Source organism: Macrobrachium rosenbergii, chromosome 52 (assembly GCF_040412425.1).
Source record: "Macrobrachium rosenbergii isolate ZJJX-2024 chromosome 52, ASM4041242v1, whole genome shotgun sequence".
Lineage (NCBI taxonomy): Eukaryota > Metazoa > Arthropoda > Malacostraca > Decapoda > Palaemonidae > Macrobrachium > Macrobrachium rosenbergii.
Window position 1 is genome coordinate 23,237,676 of NC_089792.1, and position 22,164 is coordinate 23,259,839.

General features: G+C 35.4%; 1 protein-coding gene across 1 annotated transcript in view; it reads right to left on the reverse strand.

Annotated features, from left to right (window-relative positions):
* Positions 1 to 4,149: 4,149 nt before the first annotated feature.
* Positions 4,150 to 22,164, reverse strand: part of LOC136833754 (voltage-dependent calcium channel type A subunit alpha-1-like) — a 1,031,224-nt gene continuing 1,013,209 nt past the window's right edge. The window contains 4 exon segments of the mRNA XM_067095975.1: positions 4,150 to 10,804; positions 14,212 to 14,333; positions 15,262 to 15,364; positions 15,367 to 15,427. Coding sequence (XP_066952076.1) covers positions 9,924 to 10,804; positions 14,212 to 14,333; positions 15,262 to 15,364; positions 15,367 to 15,427 — 1,167 coding nt within the window. The 3' untranslated portion in view covers positions 4,150 to 9,923.

Here is a 22,164-nt window from a genome sequence, read left to right on the forward strand (position 1 = left end):
CATAAAAATTATGGTACGGGCTGCTCTAAGCCGGCTGTCTGGTGCCAGCTAAATCTAAAACAACAATTGGCGTTTTCTATGTTATTTTACTTGCTTTACAACAATTTAAAAAGTAATATTTTGTCGCCCGGTTGTAACTAAACCAGTGACCTTTGACACAGCCACTACGACTTCAATTACCTCCAGGGTAGGTCTAAGTCTAGACATCTCGTGGCAAGCCCGCCCCTCCCACCTCCAGGTCGAATAGGATGCAAAAGTGCCAGTAAACACCTCTAGGCTGGAACGTTTATGTTGGTATTTTTGGGGTGTTTACTGGTTTTACAGTGTTAGTGATAACACAAATAAAAATGTTGGTACCTCTACCTCTCATGTGTCTTTTTTTTTAATGACGTCACCACTGTGGGCACTTTACTCAGTGGCCTATGTTTTCAAACCCCAAAATGCTTTTCTCACTGTTGTTACCCATCAAAATATTAGGGTGAGAGAAACACAAAAACGAGTGGTTAGTCATAAAAATTATTACCAAAAACGTCAATTGTCAACTGGAGGAAAAATATGTATCTTGTGTATGGATACTAATCAATTTGTTATATTACTATTTTCTTCCCTTGCCTCACTAAATGTTCGGAAAGTATCTTTTCTGTTATTCACTAGATGGTTCTCTTGCCCCGCATTCTTGCCACTAGTAGGCTAGTACTGACCTTTGCGAATGCTCTTATAGAGTAGGCTAGGTCTCCAGCCTAAGGATCCATAGTGCACAGTACAAGCAAAGTATTTTCTTCCCCTGTATCTTACCTTTAGGGTTAAAATGATGAAGTTTTTTGGAAATAGCCTATAATTATAATGTAGTTAAAAGCCCAATTTTCTTGAAGTAATTAAACTTTCACTTAAGAAAGTTCTTACCTTTGTTCGGTGCACTGCTTTGTCAATGGCTGCCCTCTAGGCTATCTGCAAACGATGAGTAACCTGCGGGGTAACCTTTTCGGGTGTTTTCCAGTGCCACGCATGTCCACTACCGTTCACGTATACCTGACGATGCCCTGGGCAAAAACTGGCTTGCTGATTGCAAAGAAAAATACTGCCAGTGAGGGAGCGGCCGTTACCCATCGTAACATCTGCTGTTAACAGTGTACAGTCGGCTGCTGCTTTGTTTTGTTCCATTACTATGCTGAATATTTTATTCTCATTTTAAAACTGAATTACATACATGATGTATAATCATGAATATACGTAAATAAGTCCATTCGTGTTTTATACTAATTATTATTATCATTCAGAAGATGAACTCTATTCTTACGGAAAAAACCCACAAGTCCATTGACTTCGCTATATTGAATATTTTATTCCTGCTTAAAACCTGGCATATATACAGCATATGATTTAAAACCATGAATAAACATTCATAGGAATACCACAACACAGTCTTTGTCACCAGCAGACTCAATTTCAATTAGTTTTTCGACTAATTTCAAATTACAGATTTTATTAATTCTGTTATGATAGTCTTTGAATTTCACTTGCCGAAGACTAGGCTCATTCCTTCGCCAGGACATTCAGGGATGATGCTAAGACTTGTAGCCTTCATTATACACGATTTTTCTGCGGAAAATTGCAAAATTATAAATACATATTAATCTGACATCTGCATCGATTATTGAAAATGAATAAATCCGATACATCATTAATGAAGGTACAAACTTTTAAACCGAATAAAGCCCAGCACTTTATGTTGCTGACTTGAACGTTTTCTCCAACCCAGGACCAGAGGAGAACTGACCAAAAAAGGTTGCCTTCCTACACTGGCGGTCAGGTGCCCTGCACAGTTCATTTCGACGCAGGTAGCCTATATCGATTGTGAGGTCGCTTGCGCAGGCTGAAAAAACTGTGCACGTTGTTCACAGCTTTCAGGTGTGAATATTGAATATAGTATTTAGGCCAAAGGTGTGGCACAGGTCGACTGTGAAAGCAAACCTGCGCAGGTATACCTGAACGTTAGTGGCGGCATTATAGAGAAATTCTGTCCATCCAAACAGTTTTACTAATCTCGGCTGAAAACATGTTCTCTGATTGAATGAATACTTGAGTTCTTCAAAAACAGTAAATTCCGAGACAACTTACTCAAATTTGGAACTCGAGCGCTCTTTGTACCATTGTATACCAGAGGAATTCCCTATTTTTAACAAATGTCATTCCGTTAACAACATTTGTTCCATAAACCCGCATTATCAGAGTTTTGCACTTGACTTGGAGTCAGCTTGTAAAAGGCAAAAATAAATTGTCTTCTTCTATAGCCTATTTGCATACGCTAATTTAATTTAGTCAGTTTCACTGTTTTACACAGACTACTTGTAGGGATCCTCTTTACTGACGGTACTACTGCATGCCATACCAAGAAAAACCTTAGTACAGATACTTCGGATCTCTAAATATATATATATATATATATATATATATATATATATATATATATATATATATATATATATATATATATATATATATATATATATATATATATATATATATATATATATATATATATATATATATATATTGTCATGCAAGAATCCCCAGTTGCCAAGACCTTGCTGAATTCAGAAAATATTTTGCAACTTACAGACACACTGTTAGCACATGATATCATGGATGGGTCAGTGACTTAAGGGATGAGGATCTCACTGGACCTCTTAAGAGATTCATACCCTTTTGTCTTTGGTGTTTATAAATATTTAATTCATTTTACTCTTTTGTCAATATTGTTAATAGACAGAAGACTTTCTTTATAAAGATACAAAAACACAAATCTCTAAATAGTCTGAGACATTACCGATAAGGCCAATACATAAATTGGAAAAGTGTATATAATATACACTTAGTGTGTTCTGGTCCTAAAACAACAAAGCATGTTTCTTATCTACAAACAATTGCAGACCATTTTGCGTTTTCATGGATTTTTCTTTTGTGTCATAGAGCAAAACCACATTTAGTGAATGTATGTAATTTCTTGGTCTACTGCATTCATTTATAAGTAAAGTACTTTATACTGTTTACAAAAGAGGAATAAGAAAGCAAGGCTGATTTAATTAAAAGTAGTAGCAACAGCATAAAGGCAACTATGATCAAATGTGGAAATGAAGAAATGATTATGATTGTGAACAAGGTGAAAACTGAAGTAATACCAAAATTCAGTGCCGAGGATATGAATTAGTACTAAAGTGACTTTGAGTGGTTGAAACAAGGATATTATATATATATATATATATATATATATATATATAATATATATATATATATATATATATATATATATAATATATAAATATATATATATATATATAAATATATATATATATATATTATATATATGTATATATATATATATATATATATATATGTATATATACAGTGGTCCCCTGCCTACTCGTGGTTCTGGATTCATGGCTTTCACCTATGTGTGTTTTTTTCTGTGGAACATATACATACATTCACAGAAAATTCGCCTATTTTCAGTATTTTCAAAGATAAATATTCACTAATTACTGTATTTTCATATAATTTTCGTGACTAAATGCACTTTTTGTAAAAAAAACTATTATAATACTCAGGTATAAGCATTTTTGAGGGGTTTTTGGTGTTTGAAATATCAAAATAGGCAGTTATAAGCGTTTCTGAAGGGGCGTCAAGTATTCATGGAGGTTGTGTACGCATCCCCTGTGAATACAGGGGATAGACTATATATATATATATATATATATATATATATATATATATATATATATATATATATATATATATATAATTATATACAGTATATATATATCCCAAAGGAATTCAGTTAAAGACATGACATTCACTACTGGTTGAAAATGAGCCAGTTACAAGAGAGCTTTTTATTATAGAAATGAATCACAGTATCTACACTCAAGATGTGAAGCAGGTATCAAATATCCAAGGGTCATGCGTGCAAAAAGTATGAGGGTTACTAATGTCAAGTTGAATAATATGAGGTTATAATGAATGATATGATGTATGTGCCCTCAGAGACTTATATGTAACCCAGTACGAATTACAGGTGTCTTCGTAGTGGATATAATACTGTAACGAACTTTATCTGTGTGACAGCCAAGGGTATGTAAAGGAAACAAAATCAACCTTTAAACAATGCATATTGATAAAATGTTTATTTGAGACAATATAATCCTGTACAGACCTGACCACGCATACAGTATGAAAACCTTTAGTGAGAGAGAGTACTTGGTTAGAAGGTAGGAATGGAAAAAATCTTATATTCGGTTGACATACACTGCTTGTAATTTTACTTCTGCCCTTAAAAATTCTCTAGTCATGAATACTACCAGATATAAAGTAAGAACCAGCTTCACAAAATTCTAACAAGACTGCTCTTCCTGTTCTACTAATATTCTTAAAAAAGGGGTTTCACAGGAAAACCTTCCAGTGAGAGTTTTGTGAAGCCAGTCCTTAAAGTAAGTTCTGGATGAAGGCAGAAAATGTTTTAGGTTAAACCACACCGCCGTAGTCACTAGCACTATACCTCACTTTGCTTCATTTATTGTAGGAAAACGAACTTGTATAAAATTCTCTTCAAAAACATCTACCGGGTAATGTGCTATACATAATCGAGTGAGCGGGTACAACAAAGTTATGAAGTCACACAGTTCATGACGTCATCACCGAATTTCCAAAGTGGAGGTTTGGAAATTCAATTAAAAAAAAAAGCAACGAGAAGGAATTTCATTGAAAATGCAAGTTTGGACGTTTTCCTTAGCAATTCTAACCAATCAAAACAAGAAATCATGGCATTACCAGTTATGATTGGTTAGTTGTTGCCTTGCAAAATTCTCTTATGTTTTCAAGTTGTTTACTTGCTTCTTTACCTATAAACACTATGCATATCTTTTTAAAAGCAATACATATACATAACTTCATTTTTCTTCAGATTCACAAAACAATCCATATTCCAGAAGACAGTATTTTCCGTGGTAAGAACTGATGCACATATGCCCCTAACAAATTGTATGTTTGGATTTTCGAAACCTTCCACTTTAAAAAAAAAAATACAATCAACAACAAGTGTACAGTTCGTTAAAATATTTTCATAATTTAGGAATGCTCAATTGGTACTTACAAGAGGGAATAGCCAGAAACATCAAAAAGTCTCAATTTGGCATTAGGTTACATTTTTAAACTTTATACAGTATACTGTCAAATTATCGTTATTATAATTATTCATTTACTATAATAATTATTATCATTCATACTTCCTCTCCACAAACTTGGAGGAAACATTGAAACTTAACATGGCAGTCTCAGCACAATATCATCAGCTCTTTCAAAACATAAGAGCTATGCTGTTTCTTTGTATCATCCTTTGTTCACAAAGCAATCAGCTGTGTCTGCACAGGCAACCAAAAGCATTAAAATCATTAGCACTAGTTGAACAAGATCTCCCATACAAATGATGCTTGATGCTCTCTTGGTTGGATGCTCCACGAAACTGCTTTATGCACATAAGACTTTCTTATAAAACCAGTTAAAGACCTTGATAAAGTAATGCTTCCTGCATTCTATATTGTATGGCTGACGGGATGGTGAAAAGGGAGCTATCTAGATCCCGTGTGGTTCACTTTTTTTCAACATACAAAGGACTGAGGGTCAAAACTGAACCTTGTGGCATTTACCGCTGCAAGCTCCCTCTTTCAGATCTCGTCATGTAATAATGACAGGCAAAGAGGAAAAACTGAAGTGACTGAAGGCACACACGATAATGCAAAGAATATGCAATTACTCTTTGCATTCTTCTAGAGAAAAGGCCTGCATTTGGGGGCCACTCTTGCTTCAAGGGTTTCATTACAGGGAATAAAGAGGTTTGTAGTTATCTTCAACAGTCTTGGGCTAATTTAAACTTGATTAACCGACTGCCTATTATACTTTTTAAATACCAAAAGCTATGGTAATTAAACTGATCAAATGATTAATAATATCGGTCATTTGAAACTGTTCATGCACTAGAGGTAAGTGGCTATAAAGGTTTCTCATACAAAAATTCTTGAAGATCTTTTAAATGCTGTTCATTGATTTATGTCTCTTTTCATTCAACTGATATTCTGTCTTTTTTAGCACAAACATATATCAAATTTTCAAAGCTGCTGATTGATAACACTCAAAAGATGCCCAAGAATTGTCATATGATACTATTCACATGTACATTATTATTTTCAAGTAGAAAACAGTATATGTATGGGCTGCAGACCACTATGCGGCTGCAGGCTGGACAGTGCTCGGACCGCACATGGACTGCGGAAGATGTGTGGTCGCACTGCAGTTACGGCCATCGCTGGCATATAACTACAGAATACAAATGTACTGAAACTGTGAACTTTTAAATGATTACCGCCATTTGTATGTGATATATACTGAATTTTTAGTTAGATCAATGGTTTATACTTCATATAATGTATTTATATATATTATATATATACTGCATACATATTCCTATGTATATATATCAATCTCATTTGTAACTGGGATTTTCATTCAAGTTTTAAGGTGGAAATTTTAAACAATAGGTAATTACTGAAACATTAAGCATGTACGAAAATGTTAGAGTTTTAGGGATAGATACAATAAAGTCTCTGTGCATTTCAGCTGAAGAATATAAATATTGGAACACTTTTACATTGGCATTTTGGGCAATAATAGATTTCATAATGAGATGAGATGAAGGTGAAAACTTTACTTTTGTTAATATGCTTCATACTGATGACATTCATTTGTAAATGACAGCCAAATCTTCCTAGAGGATGAGCTGCATTTTGCAGAGCAAGACAATTTCTGTTATTGGCCTCTTTATGTTTGATTCAACAGAAGCTTAGGAGTTGGTTATGGAATCTGAATGATTTCCACAGCAAATATAAGACGAAACGATCCTCAACACAAGATAATGTTATGAAGCAATGACATACAGCGTCACATTGCCAAAATGTGTTCTTGATAGAGATACAAAATATTCTATTACACCCTACTGTATTCTGCAAATCTAAAAATCTATTTTCACTGTTCTAGGGTAATAACCTTGGTCAACAGATGCATCACTATGCACTTAGGACTTACCTCTTACCGTTCAAAAACGATCATTTTAGGGCAAAATACCACAACGCCATCTCTCACCTTACATTTCCCCCCTCCCTCTCGGAAAAAGAAAGTAATAAAATGTATATATATATATATGGTCTACATGTAAACCTCCTACTGTATATATACTACTAAGTGATTCCAAATGCAATTTAACAGAATCAAACATAAACAAAACAAAAACAGAATATATTTTGTCCCCAAAGAATGCACCCCAATTTATTTCAGTCATAGGGATGTAGGTCAAGTTTACACATTTGGTAGAATATCATAGTCTGGCACTGACTGTTTGACAAATTTGATGAAATTATACGTCATTATTTTGCTCGACAGATTTTCGAAACGAAAAAAAGAGAAATGTAGAACATTTATAAACCATAGCTCATAGCTGTTGCACATCTATAAACCCCAAATCAATTTATCACTTTCACTGAAAATTCCATCTACAAGTTACACACTAGTGAAAGACTGGGCATTCTACCTTATGTGACATTTGGCTGTCAAAATAACAATAAAAGTACAGCAATTCAATAAAAAAAATACACTGTACTAAAAATACATTAAAAAATTGATCCCAACTAAATACATTATTAAGACTGCACTGTATTTTCTAGGAATTTCACACAATTTAAAATTCTTACTAATTGAATACTAAGATTCAAACAATCTTCATCCTCAAACAGTATAATCATGGTAGCAGGATGGATACTGTGAAACACTACAGGAGGTGATACTACAATAATATACAAAAATGCACTTATGGATTTGCAGATAGATGATGATTTGGATATTCGCAGTTACTACGGGAAGCTGCAGACTGAAACGAGAGCGATTTTGTATTCAGTTAACCCTAATTCAATGTGAGAATGGTACCCATACTTCCCTGTTAATTCTTATGGAACTTGCGGATAATAGCCTCATGTTCAGAGTGTGAATAAACCAATTGAAATTTTCATGATGTAGCACTAATTATCTAATTTTGTGGACTAAGGCATGCTAAATGCTTTATCATTTCTATACAGCTGAAATGGCTCAACTATGTTGGGGTCTATGGCTCAAACCCATATCAGATTACATAGCAATCATTTAATTATATACTATGGGACTTCTTATACAAAATAAGGATCCCTGTACTGCACTTCATGAGGCATTTAAACAACTTCTGTTCAATCAGAAGTACTCTGAATAATACAACCCATTAATTGGATGAGGGCGTACTCTCATCCAAAAAACACGTAAAATTAATCAGTTTTCACAGCTAGTTCATAATTGGTCTGACCCACGACGCCCAACTGCTCCTTTCAACTTCTGAGCTTATCTAAATTCCTGTAGATATTCAAATCATCTCAACCACTGCTCCTAGGTGCTATATCTGGCCCTCTCCCACCACAAGGGCCAATTCACATAAGGCAGGACGTTTCATACAAAAGGTCAAAATGGTAAGGTTGTTACTTTACTAAATGATAGCATACCCCTAACCAAGCTCATCTTTCCAGTATACTTTAAAAACAGAATTGTCCTGCAACTGACGTTGGTTCATTTGAACAAATCTTGTTTCAGTACGAATTCATGATGACCAATTTATTAATGTTCCATAGATACCTGGAATATTTTCACTGATAACAATTGATAAGGTGATTTTATATCTCTGATGATAAAATTTCCCATTATTCAATCAACTTTAAAATAACAACTCTATCAAATCTCAACTTATTAATAATTCATAGATTTCTATTCACATTTTTACAACAAAATTAATCTGAACTATATATAACAGATCATCTCAATAGAAAATCAAATGAATTGATGATTTGGTGTACAATGGGGCAGGAAAGCAGGGAGGGGGTCACCACAGGCACACTGCCCCCCTCGCCAATACTGGACATGCCTTCGATGTGGACATGAGATACAAAAGGCACCACAGTCCACTGAAGATTAAAACTATGAGTATAACAAGAGATGGTATTCTGGCAATTCTTATGTCTATCAATACCCTCATAATACAATTGCAAACAAAGATGCAGTTAATGTCTTCACTAATATGACTTCCCTACATTAACATCTGAACTCTTGCAACTAGAAACAGCCAACAAATTGTATGTGTAAAAATAATATAATATCTATTTCATGCACCAAAAGGTTGTAAGTATATCACAAGGGCAAAAATGGACTAAAGTATTTCCAAAATACAACCCAAGACCTGCACGGCTAGGAATGTGAAGGACAGCAATAAGAGATGCCCTACATGGTGCATCTTCTCATGCTTGAAATATACCAGCACAAGAGCTTTGGCAGGCAAATGCTTTTTCTTGTCGTGTGAGATAAGACAGGGAGAACCAAAGTCTCCATAGCAAATGTTAAATACTACTAACTGACTAGTTATCAAAACCAGAAGAAAAAGGTAACAAATTGGTACTCAAGACTACATCTAATGAACAATGACTAAACTGACAGACAAAGTGGAATGACATATCTCATTCTGATCCTTTTGATATTCATACAACTCTCACATCTGAGAGCTACAATAATGGTGATATTAAAATATCACAGATTTCAAAGAACATTTGTTTTATGTTTTAAATAAAGCACTTGTAGGGGATATGGTACAAAACAAACATGAAGAAAAGCCACAATACATTTGTGACTACAATGCCTCCCCTGCCCAGGTCCTGTGCTCCTCTCTAATCCTAGGCACTGCTAGTCAGGGTGCCGTCGGCCCCACTGCCACCAGTCTGAGGGCAGTGGGGGCCCACGTCGCCCTGTGGGAACCACTAGCACCAATCATCCTCGTCACTGTCACTATGGCGTACACCTGGGGCCCCTCTACGAGGCGGCCCACCACCTGGTGGTCCGACAGGAGCTGGTAATCTCGGTACCGCTCGCTCCCGCCCTGGTTTGTACCCATTAGGCACTGCTGGTGAGGGCAGTTGACGGGTGCCCCGCCCGATGGCCACTGCTTGTTCAAAACTAAGTGGTTCCTCAGGTCGCCGTTCATATGGATATTGGTCTCTAATTGGTGCCATAGGTGGGCGGCGGAGTGCACCTGGGGGTAAAACTTTCCCTGACGGGGCCACACGAGGTCTAGCACTCCCCTCTGTCACTGGTGGAGTCCTTCTTTCTCGGAACACTGGTGGCATTTCTAATTTGGGCACATGTGTGGGCGAGGCATTTAGTTTAGGGAAATTGATGGGTTGTGATCTTGTCGGCGACTTGGCACTAGAAAGAGTGTGATGACCTGGCCCTGGATGGCCAGTTGGAGGTTGAGATGAAGGTGGACCTAAATGAAGAGTTGATGGTTTGTTAGGAGTGGGGGGTAACCGTCGTCCTGCTCCACGACGCTGAGGTATGGTTGGGTAACTGGAGCCTGCACGCTGATGTGGGGAAGGACTGCGTGATCGACGATCTAGGGAAGCTGTGCCATAGTATTCTAATGTTCGACCTCGCCGACCAGCAGTTCCCGTCAGTCCAGTGTGTGGGGATGGGCTGCGTGAACGTGTATCCAGTCTGGTTGTTATGTAATGACGATCTGGGCTGTTGGAGGCAGAACGGATATCTCTCTCCCATGGTCGTGGAGGGAAAGGTTCACGACGTCGACTTGGACTTCGACCTCGCAATGGAGACATTATGCCATAGTCATCGCCACGCAGTTTGCCTGAAAACACATGAACAATGATAATACTCCAACAACTTGGATTTTTTTCAAGTACAAATATTTCATTGTCTTCCATTTGCAGTGCTTCGCAATCAATTTTGGACTTTCCTCTAATTTATTAAAAACAAATGCCTTTACAGTTTACATAAGAAAATATTATGTTATGTTCCAATTTCTCCACAAAAAAAGTACTATTTCTTAAGCAGACAGAAAAAAAATGTTATATGCTTTATTCATGCATGCAAATAACATTCATCTTAAATTTTCACCCCAATTCCATAAGCTTCAAATATAAAAGCGCAAGAGCATAAAAGCTAACGTAAATTACCAGAATATATACATGAATACACACAAGCCTTACCAACTACTACAAGAGGAAGAAGGTGAAGAAACATTTTTGACAGTTAATTCTCGATATGTGATGTAGAGCATGCCCCAATTGTAATATCGAGCGAAAAGTGTACAGAAAGCATATGGCTTTTGTCAAATCTTCTTAAATAAAAGTATTAAAACATTATTCTTTTTAAAGCAATAATTCTGCAAACAAAACTTTGATGTCATACTCTCTGTACTAATTGAAGCATACAGAATCCTGTCAAAAACTGCTCAACAGGATTAATTTAGCTATTCACAGGTAATCTTAGTTCAGCAAGGTACCTCTAGGTGTTGAGATTCAAGATTCATTCTTGTTTTCCTCTCTACGAAGTCAGGAAACGTATCTAGCATTTCTTGTATGAGCACAACAAAAGCATAAAAAAATATTTACAATATTTGTGAAATTCTACAGCATTTGCAATCCAATTCTAGCTCTAAACTGCCTTCACACTGTGCATTTAACCACTACAGCTGAACTGATGTGCGTAATTGCAGGGCTGTACAAAAAATACTTCCAGTCTAATCGCTGTAGGTCTTAATGTACATGTAAAGTAGTAGTAATAGTGGTACAACTGAAACTTTCAAAGCATAACTTAAGTTATAGCGTGAAATCTTCAAAGGGAACTTAATGCACCCAGTGAAATCACTATAAATCATTAACTGTCCCCGTCTTTAAATTTTGTGTCAAACGACCAAATGTCAAAACCTGAAAGTCGACTTTACTTAACAGAAAATTAAACTAGAGCTTTCTTTGAGAGCTACCTCAATCAAGTTACAAAAGTCTTATCCTTTTTATGCCCACTTCTTTAAACACACGAAGTCATCTAATTACGAGGGAGACAATGAAGAAAATTTAGACTTATCCACCAATATTAATCACGCAGCATTAAAACTTTTAGGAGTTTTGTGCATCAGATAGCTTTAATGTGCCATATAACATGATAGCTTAATTTAAATAGCTGTGAGATGATTATTTTCCAATCAGGAATTACCAATAAAAGCAACCTTATTTGGCATTACTGCTAAATGGTTATAAATCATTTTAACACTTTTCCAGGTCTCCTAAATTGAATTACCGGAAGAAGGTAAAGCAATGACTTTTTAGATGTTAAGTGACCCTCAAACAACAAAGGTATAACATTCAACTAATCTACAGAAAATAATATCAATAATAATAAAAGCATGCAAAGCATCAAACAAGACAGCAAAAGCATCTCATAATCACTCTCAGTATTTAGGAAACAGAAGCAAATTAATCAACACTGACCTTACTCTTCTCACAACTGACGACACACAAATAAGGGAGGGCTCTGGGATATTTACCAGGTTAATGCAAGCCATTACTGTCAACTCTCGGACACGAATCCGAGGATTTTCTTTGATGAACGACGGAAACAAAAGCTGCATTAACTTTTCCCGTGACGCCCTCTTGTCTTTACCATGTTCAGAGATATGACGTCATGTTTGAAACATTCTTTATGTCCTGGATAATCAATTCTTGCGGGAACTACTGACAACCTACACCATATATGAAAAAGCTACACACATACATATATTGAAAATAAAAAAAACATCAAGTGTTGGTAACAGAGACATGCTATTCACTTATACGATTTTTGAAGGGCATCTGAAGTGGATATGAATGCATCTATATGCAGCAGGACAAGGTGAGAATCTGCTTATATTGACCATATGTAGTATAACAAGTAAAATCGAATTGTTTGATTTTCATGCCACACGGTCTTAAACAGTTTCCGTTTAATAGGAACTGCATGTATCCCTTTTTATTTCTATATCTGGCTATACCTTTATTAGATTTTTCTTTTATGCAAGTACTGTAAATAGACACAACTATCAGTGGAAGCTCGTTAAAACATGGAAAACTACCGTCATACCTCTGAACACATCAATGCCTTAACATCTGACACTTTACACTGATCAACAGAGTTCATTGTGTGCTTCATAAGAAGACAAGATATGACGTTAATTGAAAATTCACTGAAAAGGAAACTAGAAGTCACTACGATAAATCAGTCCATTTTGGATTAGTTGCAATCTTCTCACGCCAGCCAATTCTCACACACATTTCAAAAAAAAAAAAAAAAATCGTGTACTTTACATGATATGGTTTTTGCTCCTTTTCAAAAGGAGACAGGAAGCAAACTGAAACCATGTTGTAGAGAACTATATTGAAAATGGCAAAATTTCCTAATACTTTACTGAAACTAAAGAACACGCTGAAAACGTAACCAGTTCTCGAGAAAGATCTCAGCTGAAGTGTTTTCACGATATCTAAGGAATACTGATTCAAAAGAAAGCGTGTCTTCTTATAAAGCACCAATTCTTGAATGCAGCTTCAAAAATGAGCGGATTTCTGCGGAACTAAGAAGCTTCAAAAGAGCCAGATTCAAAACATCGGTTAAACACGACTCATATCAGTATACCAGTTGCATTAAGAGATCTTTAATTTGCATCGAATCAGGGCACAAGAATGATCAAAGTTTTCAATCATTCCAATCGTCCAAAAAAATCGTATCAATACCATTATAGTAATGGACATTTGTTATACATCTATTGTGCCCAATGCCCTTTTTTAACTGTATTACACAATGAGGTATAAAAAGGTCATTATATATGGAAAGGGTCAACCTTTCAAGCACACAGTCTACGTCAGTTAAACTTTGATGGAAGAATATGATATTAACACTCAGCATTTTGAGGATTCCCGTAATATTTCCATACACTGAATGAAAGATCAATGGCTTTACCAGAGTAAAATTATGCAGCCCCTTAACTTGAAACCATGTCCTCGACTTTCATTAGTGAATGCTAATATTCAGTTACGTATCTTTTAAATTTGCTTGTATGGCGATCTGGCATGGCAAAACACTTCATCTCACTGAAATTTAACCTGTATACCATATTACTGGTCTCCGATGAACCTCTTTTAAAGCTGCATTCAATCTCAACATTTACATACCTGATAGCCAAATGAACAGAGGGTTGCTGTCTGGCTGCCCAAATGTACGTACCTAGTAGCCTACCTCGTTTGTGTACGTGATCATATTTGACAAGGTCCACTACATCACTGACAGCATCACTGAAGCCAATATCATGAGGCTGCTGTCCAACACGTCTCGGTGATGGGCTCCGCCTGATTGGAGTTGGAGACCGGAGGTGTCTGAGGTAAGTATAATCAACTTCGAACAGCATTACATGTGTCCTATCATTGAAGGGTTTGGCAAAATTTGAAGACCTTTCTGCATCCATATTGCAGAACGGATATCTATGGCAATATCTTCTTTCTTTATTTATCAAGATTTACAAATATGAGCGAACTGTTTATTGTCAAAACGCATTCTGTACATCTAAGAAAGACTTAATCTATAAGTAAAGCAATTTCCTTAACATTATTCCTGCATCACTCGGCCGGCCGTTGGCTGTGCATGAAGCAATACAGAGTTGATAATGCTGACTTCAGGTCATTCTTAACACTGTGCCGTGAGGGCTCTTAAAATTTTGAGTGATTTATTTCTCTGTGTTGGCTGTTTCCGTTAGTAACTAAAATACGCACTATCTTTGTCTATTAAGAGAATGATGTTCTTATCAGAAACAGTTTTCTCTTGAATGCTAAAGTTAGTAACACTACAATCAGGGAAGTTAGCTCTAAGCTTCTTAAACAAAGGATACACTTAGAATACAAAAATAAGAGTTGTTCCCTTTGACATGTAAGTCTGTATTGTCACGTATCTTTTAAGTTACCGATGACCTGGGACTACATGAATATACGAATATTTCCTTAGTGGTTGGCAATTCACTTGTAAAATCCACGATTAACTTTGAAAATGTGAGTAACGGCGGGACAAGGGTCAAATATAGTAAATTCCTAGTAAATTAAGACAAAACCCAAGTAAGATAAGCATTAAAGCAAACTGAACACGTTCTTAAGCACTTTACTCCTAATAATTATAAGGAATTAAAACGCTATAACGACAAAGATGAAGAAAGATTAATTACTTTAATATACTGTATAACCCACATCTTAGCCTAATGGACATTTTTCATGGCAGGGAAGCGCTGACCTGTGTGGTGGTGTTGGTGACTGGAAGCCTCTAGAGGGTGAAGGAGATCTCGATCTGTATCGATTGATGGGATATTCATCTGGTCTTAGGTGGCAGCCTCCTCATCAGAAGCAAGTGATCCTCGTCTTGAAGCCCGCTGTACTACCTCTGCCAATTCCAGCCCCACCTTTAGAGAGGAGTCAAATTAGCCACTGCACTATTCACTTCCACCCTAGACACTACCAACATCGGGTTTCTTGGGGACGAGTGCATGTAACCTCACTAAACAAAAAAAGTAGACACTTACAGTAAAAACTTTACTTTTAACTCTAACAAAATGCTCTCCATCATTTGCAAATGGCCTATTCTTATTCATTGGGAGTTTATTAGCGTTGCCTTTTCAACATAGATTTCCTTTTCGAAAACTTGGTCTGAATACAACGAATAATATGATTTTCATTAAAGCCTACATTTCAAAATAATTTGTATGTTAATGTGACCTTCTTCAAATACAAAAGTTTAAAAGAACATTAAATACAATGTAAGTAAAATTAAATATTCTTATATTAAACACTTAGCTAATCTTAAATTAACCTGATACAAAACAAGTGTTGGATGTGATTATTGATTTATTCATCTGAAAGGCAAATGTCTATGAAAAGTATATATAAAAAAATAAAATGCTGTGAAGCATTTCTTTTTAACTTTGCTGATTCAGCTAATTCCCAAGATGGATGTAAAGTCTTATAATCTATAATTTTGCTTAAATGATACTATGGAATGGCTTAAGTGCAACAAAATTTTGAAGATGATGCAAAGTAAAGAAACGAATTAAGTGTACAAGCAAAGTATAAGAAATGAAATGAAAATAAATACAACTTCCTCTTAGAATGTGTTCCCTTTTTAAGTTTGAATCATATGGTTGATGTCGTATGATCTACCACATGGAATTGCAATTATATTTTGAATGCCAGATTGAATATTCATGTAAGAAGTAAACGTTCAGTAATGAGCAGTTACATCTTGAATATGAATTTGAGTTTTTAATAAAAACAATCACAAATTATAAAACTTTCCAATGCAATTGTAACTATCTATTCATATTCAAACAGAAACAGATGCTTCGATGCACTCACATGAATAATGAGGGAGAAATTGAACACCGAACACAACATCAATCATACAATAACCAAAACTAAGTTCTATTTATGAAAGGGATGTTGTATGTACATATTGTTCAACATCAGGTGGGCACTGAGAAAATTATCCGTGAAAACAAATCCGAGAGAGAGGAAGACGACATTTTGTCTGTAGTGAAGAGAAAACAATCTTGCTCTTTCAGGACGATCGAACGTAAAATAAAAGAAAGTGGACGTTAGTCAAACCAAAAGGAAATAATACAGTCAAGAGGTGATAGGCATAAATACACATTTTGATACAACCATTGAACAAAACTAACAGTAAATTATAAAGGACAAAACTTGTCACTTTATAAACAACATACATATTGAATAGGTATGGATGGAAATACCAGTGGATGAGAATGTGAACAACAGATGACATCTGTAAAGGCTATGACATATATAAGACTCGAAAAGCTTATACAGGCTTTGGTGGCAAACACACAATACAAAACACAATGTAAACAACTTTCAAAAATTGATTACACAAAACACTCAACGTAGGTCTGTATGAAGTATTTTGCACATTATTATGCCGAAGTGCTGACTTACAATAACTCTTTTACAGTATTCACATAAGAGATTCAGTGTGTGGGTGGATGTGAAGAAGCAGAATGTGGAAGTAGTTTCGCCAAGAAAATTTTAAATGAATAGCTAATGATGATTTAAGTGGACTTCATATCTGATGGTAGAAAACCGAGTCGCAATTATCTACAAAAGTTTATTTGTGCTATTACAAGACTTGTATACTACAACAACAGCCCGAAATTAACTTTGTAAAGAGACAAAATTTTCGATATAAAACCCTGTGATGACCTGGTAAGTTTTCATTCCGTTTAAATCAAATTTCCCTTCGTAGATATAATAATGTTTTCTGCCTTCCTTAATCATATAAGTCAGCGTGTGAGCCACGTGGCAGAGACTTTGGTAATGGAAATGGGAGGTCCCACCACAGTAAAACAAAAAAATAGTTCTACTTAATGCTCTTTCATGCAACATTTCACACATCATAAACTTAAATCACACTCGGAGAACGAAACTCTAGGAACTGAGACCACCACCAAAATTCTGGAGGAGCCCTCACAATTTAGTAAAATCAAACACTATACAGACAAGGAGAGCCGTTATGGGTAGAAGAAGTTCCTCCAGTTCTTTCCTATAAACAAGGATATCATCTGGCTGAGGAACAAAACATATAAAAAGAAAAACACACAGCTAGTCGTCAGAACAATAATTCACTCTGTCTAGATAAGGGTGCTTATCTGCGTTCAACGTTTGGAGATCCCTTCCATAATCATACAAGAAAACTTTGTACTTTACAAAAATTGAGAAACACAAACCAAATGCTTTGCTTCACCATACCAAAGTTTTGAAGTTGGCTTCAACGCTGTTAGTAATTCAGCTTGTTACCTAAAATTCACTTTCATTGCTGATCCATGAATTAATAAAAACTTGCAAACAATCCTTAGTATAGTGAAAATGTTTACCAGAAACTGAAAATAGAAAACTATTTCTCAAAAAACATAATTTACGAAGAATTATTATCCAATATCATTGTGGTCAGAGAAGAAGAGAACTGAGAAAGCGCTGTTGCTTTCTGCACAGAGATCCATCATTGCACAGCTGCAAATTTTGCAGTTACACTAGGTTGGAAGCAGAAAGTTATGCAATGGTTATATAATCAGAGTGGCTAAGAGTCGGCTTTGACATCTCCTCTCCCTCATGAATACTTAGTCAAAGTATTTTAGTATTTTTCTGAGTTCGATACAGCTGAAATATTACCTCAATGCAGTTAATCTATCACTTTGTACTATTGTGTACTTGATGCTTTTATCTTTAACCATTCTGCATTTCAGACGGTCCAAGATAACTTCAACTCTAAGGTTACAGATTTCAGTATTTACAAGGGGTTAACATAGTAAAGCAATTCCTCTGATGGACGAGACATAAGGAGCTCTCTCAAAAACTCATGGATTTCTTCTCCAGTGAAAGAAAATACCTTGAATTTCACATCTTATTACACCTCTCACTGCTCAATGTTATTTACAGCAGACTAGTGTTATCCCAGCCAGAGATGACAAGGAAAGCAATGCATGGTTACCAAGCCTGTCTTAAATTTGAATCTGTTCTTGCACATAATTGTTTAATACTTAAAAAAACTATAAATACCTACGCAAAATCACAAAATTTGAAGACAGTGGGTTAAGTACCAAGACACCTCTGCGTAAATAAACTAGCAAGCACTTAAGCTGTCTGCTACTGTCAATTTTTCAAGGAAAAGACTGAGTCATAAATTGCAATTAATGAAAAATCAACATACTGCAGAATGCCTTGGAAAGCTAACCATTACAAAATTTGAATTTAATCAAGTAAACAAACCGTCTTCTTTTCTGTGGTAGAACAGACTTCCAATAGCATATGTATTAGGAAAAATATGCAATTGATATCACACAAAATACTGATTTTGCTCTTGTAGATAGATAAGACTTGTAAGGCACAAGCAAGAGCCAAGAACGGCACTCCCTAATACAAAATGCGCCAACAACCCAAGTTGGTGTAGAAAGCCTCAACCTTTTAAAAATGGTCCACCATTGCTGGTTACACGATACAGAAGCTAAAAGAAAGAAGTGCTGGTTTCATTACTAAGTAACAAAGTAGTACAATCTGCCGATGACAAAGCGATGAAATAAATTCACATGGAAATAATTTAAATAATGATAACACATTGGTGATCTTAAAATCAAGGGAGGCGAAAAAGAGTATTGCTTATTTTTCCTTATACACAGATATATAAGTAAGAATCAATCAGCAGTCAACTCTGCTGCCCTTTTCAACTGAAAATATAAATAGAATAAGAGGACTGTTTATCGTAATTGCATCTAAACAAGACCACCAGATGCTAAACCATAGGAACCTTGAAAAGAGAAAAGAAGAATCGAACGTCATGATGGATTTTTAGAAAAATTTTCAAAATTGTTTCTCATAATTATCTTTAGTATAAAAGTTGGTCGACAAACAGTTTTCGGGCAGAGACTAACGACATATTGATTTTACAGCTATGCAGTCCTCAAACCGTGAACATAAAAAGTGTGGCATATTTTTTTCAACCCAACGACTCCTACTAAAAGTTAAAGTAAAATTTGGGGTAAAATCCATATCCAATTTTTATTTTAATTTTTGATTTTTGTAGGGCAAATGGCATTCTAATTTCATTAAAAAAAGAACTGCCAACCGTTTGTTCCTTCTTTTTAGCTACCAAAGCCATCTGATGAAAGATTCATGACATTTCATGAACTTAATCATTCAAAAGATTCAAGTGTATCTAATGCTTGAATAGGTAAGGTAAGGGGCAAATATTTGGATTACTAGTTTACATAAGCAATTGGGTTCGTGATTTTGCTAATAAGAGACTTCTATCGAAAACAAGGAGTCTGGCGTATATCTTCTTAGTGAATGAATCCTAAAAAATGTTAAATTATACCAACTGAAGTACTGAAATAAAATACTAACTTTGAAGGGATTTCTTATTACTTGAACACTACTGTACCAACAAACAGAGTAAGAAAATAAAGAAAAAATTACAAAAAAGTATGAATAAATTAATTATTCAACCCCATTATCTCAGTTTAGTTAAGCTAACATAATAAGGCCAAGAGTCATCAAAGAAAATGAACCCATGACAAAGGAACGTATAGGATTTCAGTGCTAACGTTGCAGCTTACTCTAAGAGCAATAGGCAAGACCAAAACAAGGCTGGCTCATTCAGAAACAACGACGACAGAATGTCGCAACAAGAAAGAACGTCACCAACCTGAGGAAACCTTGAAGACACAATTGCTGTTCAGGGACAGAACGGTGTTTTGAACAGTAGCCCGAATAGGGTCCTGTTCATTTGTCCCTGGCTGGTGGCCCTGTTTGTGTCATTTTCATCGCAGACCCCTGTTCTATTCCCTATGGATTTCATTTCTTTGACAATACTCCTAGTAACTTTGAGTAAAAGTATCTTCATAGATTTTAGAAAGCAACTTGCCAACTCACCTGGTACAACAATAAAGAGCATTATGCTGCACCATACAATGACTCACACGCCCACGAGTAAATGGTTGTGTAAATATGTGTGTGGCCATCAGTAAAAATACAAATGTCTTGGCTTCATGTTTGTGTTACCATGTAAGAATTTGTAAATTGCGTGACGGATGGAATTATGAACCTGTGTTATGCGGAATACTGTTACATTTGAAAATAGAAGTCAAAATCCTTTCAATACAGACCCATTACAATTCACAAGAATGCTTTTATAAGAAATGATTCAACACTACATTAAGAAGTATCAAAGTAATGCAGAAGACTCCAGTTAGTACAGTTGATTAGATAGGATATCTATATATAAATTTTAAAGATATTGAGGTAGGATATACTTAAGAGATATGATAAGTCAGTGAATAAGATGTCATTAAGAAGTCAAATCTTAGATGTTTTGAAAATACACAACTTAAGTCCACTGCTTAATGTTTTCTATTCTCATGTCTACAAAAAATATTACATCTTTCATTTCCACATCCGTAATGTTACTATATTTCTATTATCTATTTATAAAATACAAATCTAAAATTACATTGTAACACTAATAGATATAACTACAGTTTGTCATACAGGGGGAGGGAAAGCTGGTTTCTAGAAACTCTATTTCAAATTTGTCAAAAAACCCAGTTGTTAAAAAGGCAGCAGAAATCTGCTGTCTACAATATCTACTAAATCTACATTATGCACCAGCATTTGTAATTCTTACTATGTCAAAGATTCAGGGTAAGCTAAAACAATCTAAAATTTCCTATCCTATGTCCTCGCGGTTCTAAAGTATTCTAAATCTACTCGTAAAACTTTGTATTGAGACATCTTTGTTCTCTGCCAAGGCAATATACAGGAATATGGCAAATCTAAGAAAATTTCATATAGAATACTAATCACTTCATTCTTAAAATGACAGAAATACAGCACCACAAAAGTTCTAGGAGGAGAAGAAGAAGACAATAATTTGTGACGTCAGAAAATACACTGGAGCTTTAGCGGAGGTTTGAGTCGAAGAAGCCAAAGAACACTTGACATAAACTGTTGGTGGGAGTAGACTGGGGAATGATTTCAAGTTATATATATATAACCATCTAAAGCTCAACAGGTGAGGCCACAAATGTATGGAAGAGAGATCATTTTCCAGCTGAAGAAATTCACAAGAAAGTTGAAGCTAAGTTGATGGGAATTGCACAAAAGTTGTAGAGGTTGAAGTAAGACAACTATAATGCCTCGGCATCTGTGAAAGTTACCTGTCTTATCTTCGGCCATCTCTATCTTTATTCTAGACCTAAATGATACGTTCTCTTAACTACTGGAAAGACTGGCTTAAAATTCAACAAGTACAGTTTATGATTATTATTTTCAACAATAAACTCAATTACGTAAATGTATTTGTAGACCCTGAAAAAAAAATACTGGTTAAAGAACATTATAAATACTTGTAAGAACAAGAAATGAACCCGTTGTATTTCCAGTCTCAGGTACACTTGTCCCATATCCTGTGTCTGAAGCGATGAAATAAACTAATATCTTTTCTCTCTTCTCCTCTGCAAATTTCAAGAGGGTAAAGGCGACACAAAAAATAAACCTGGAGACCGTTATGCTAAATAAGGTATCATCATTGTTTTTGACAGAATGTCAAAGATCTGAATGGCAAGACTAGGGCACAGTC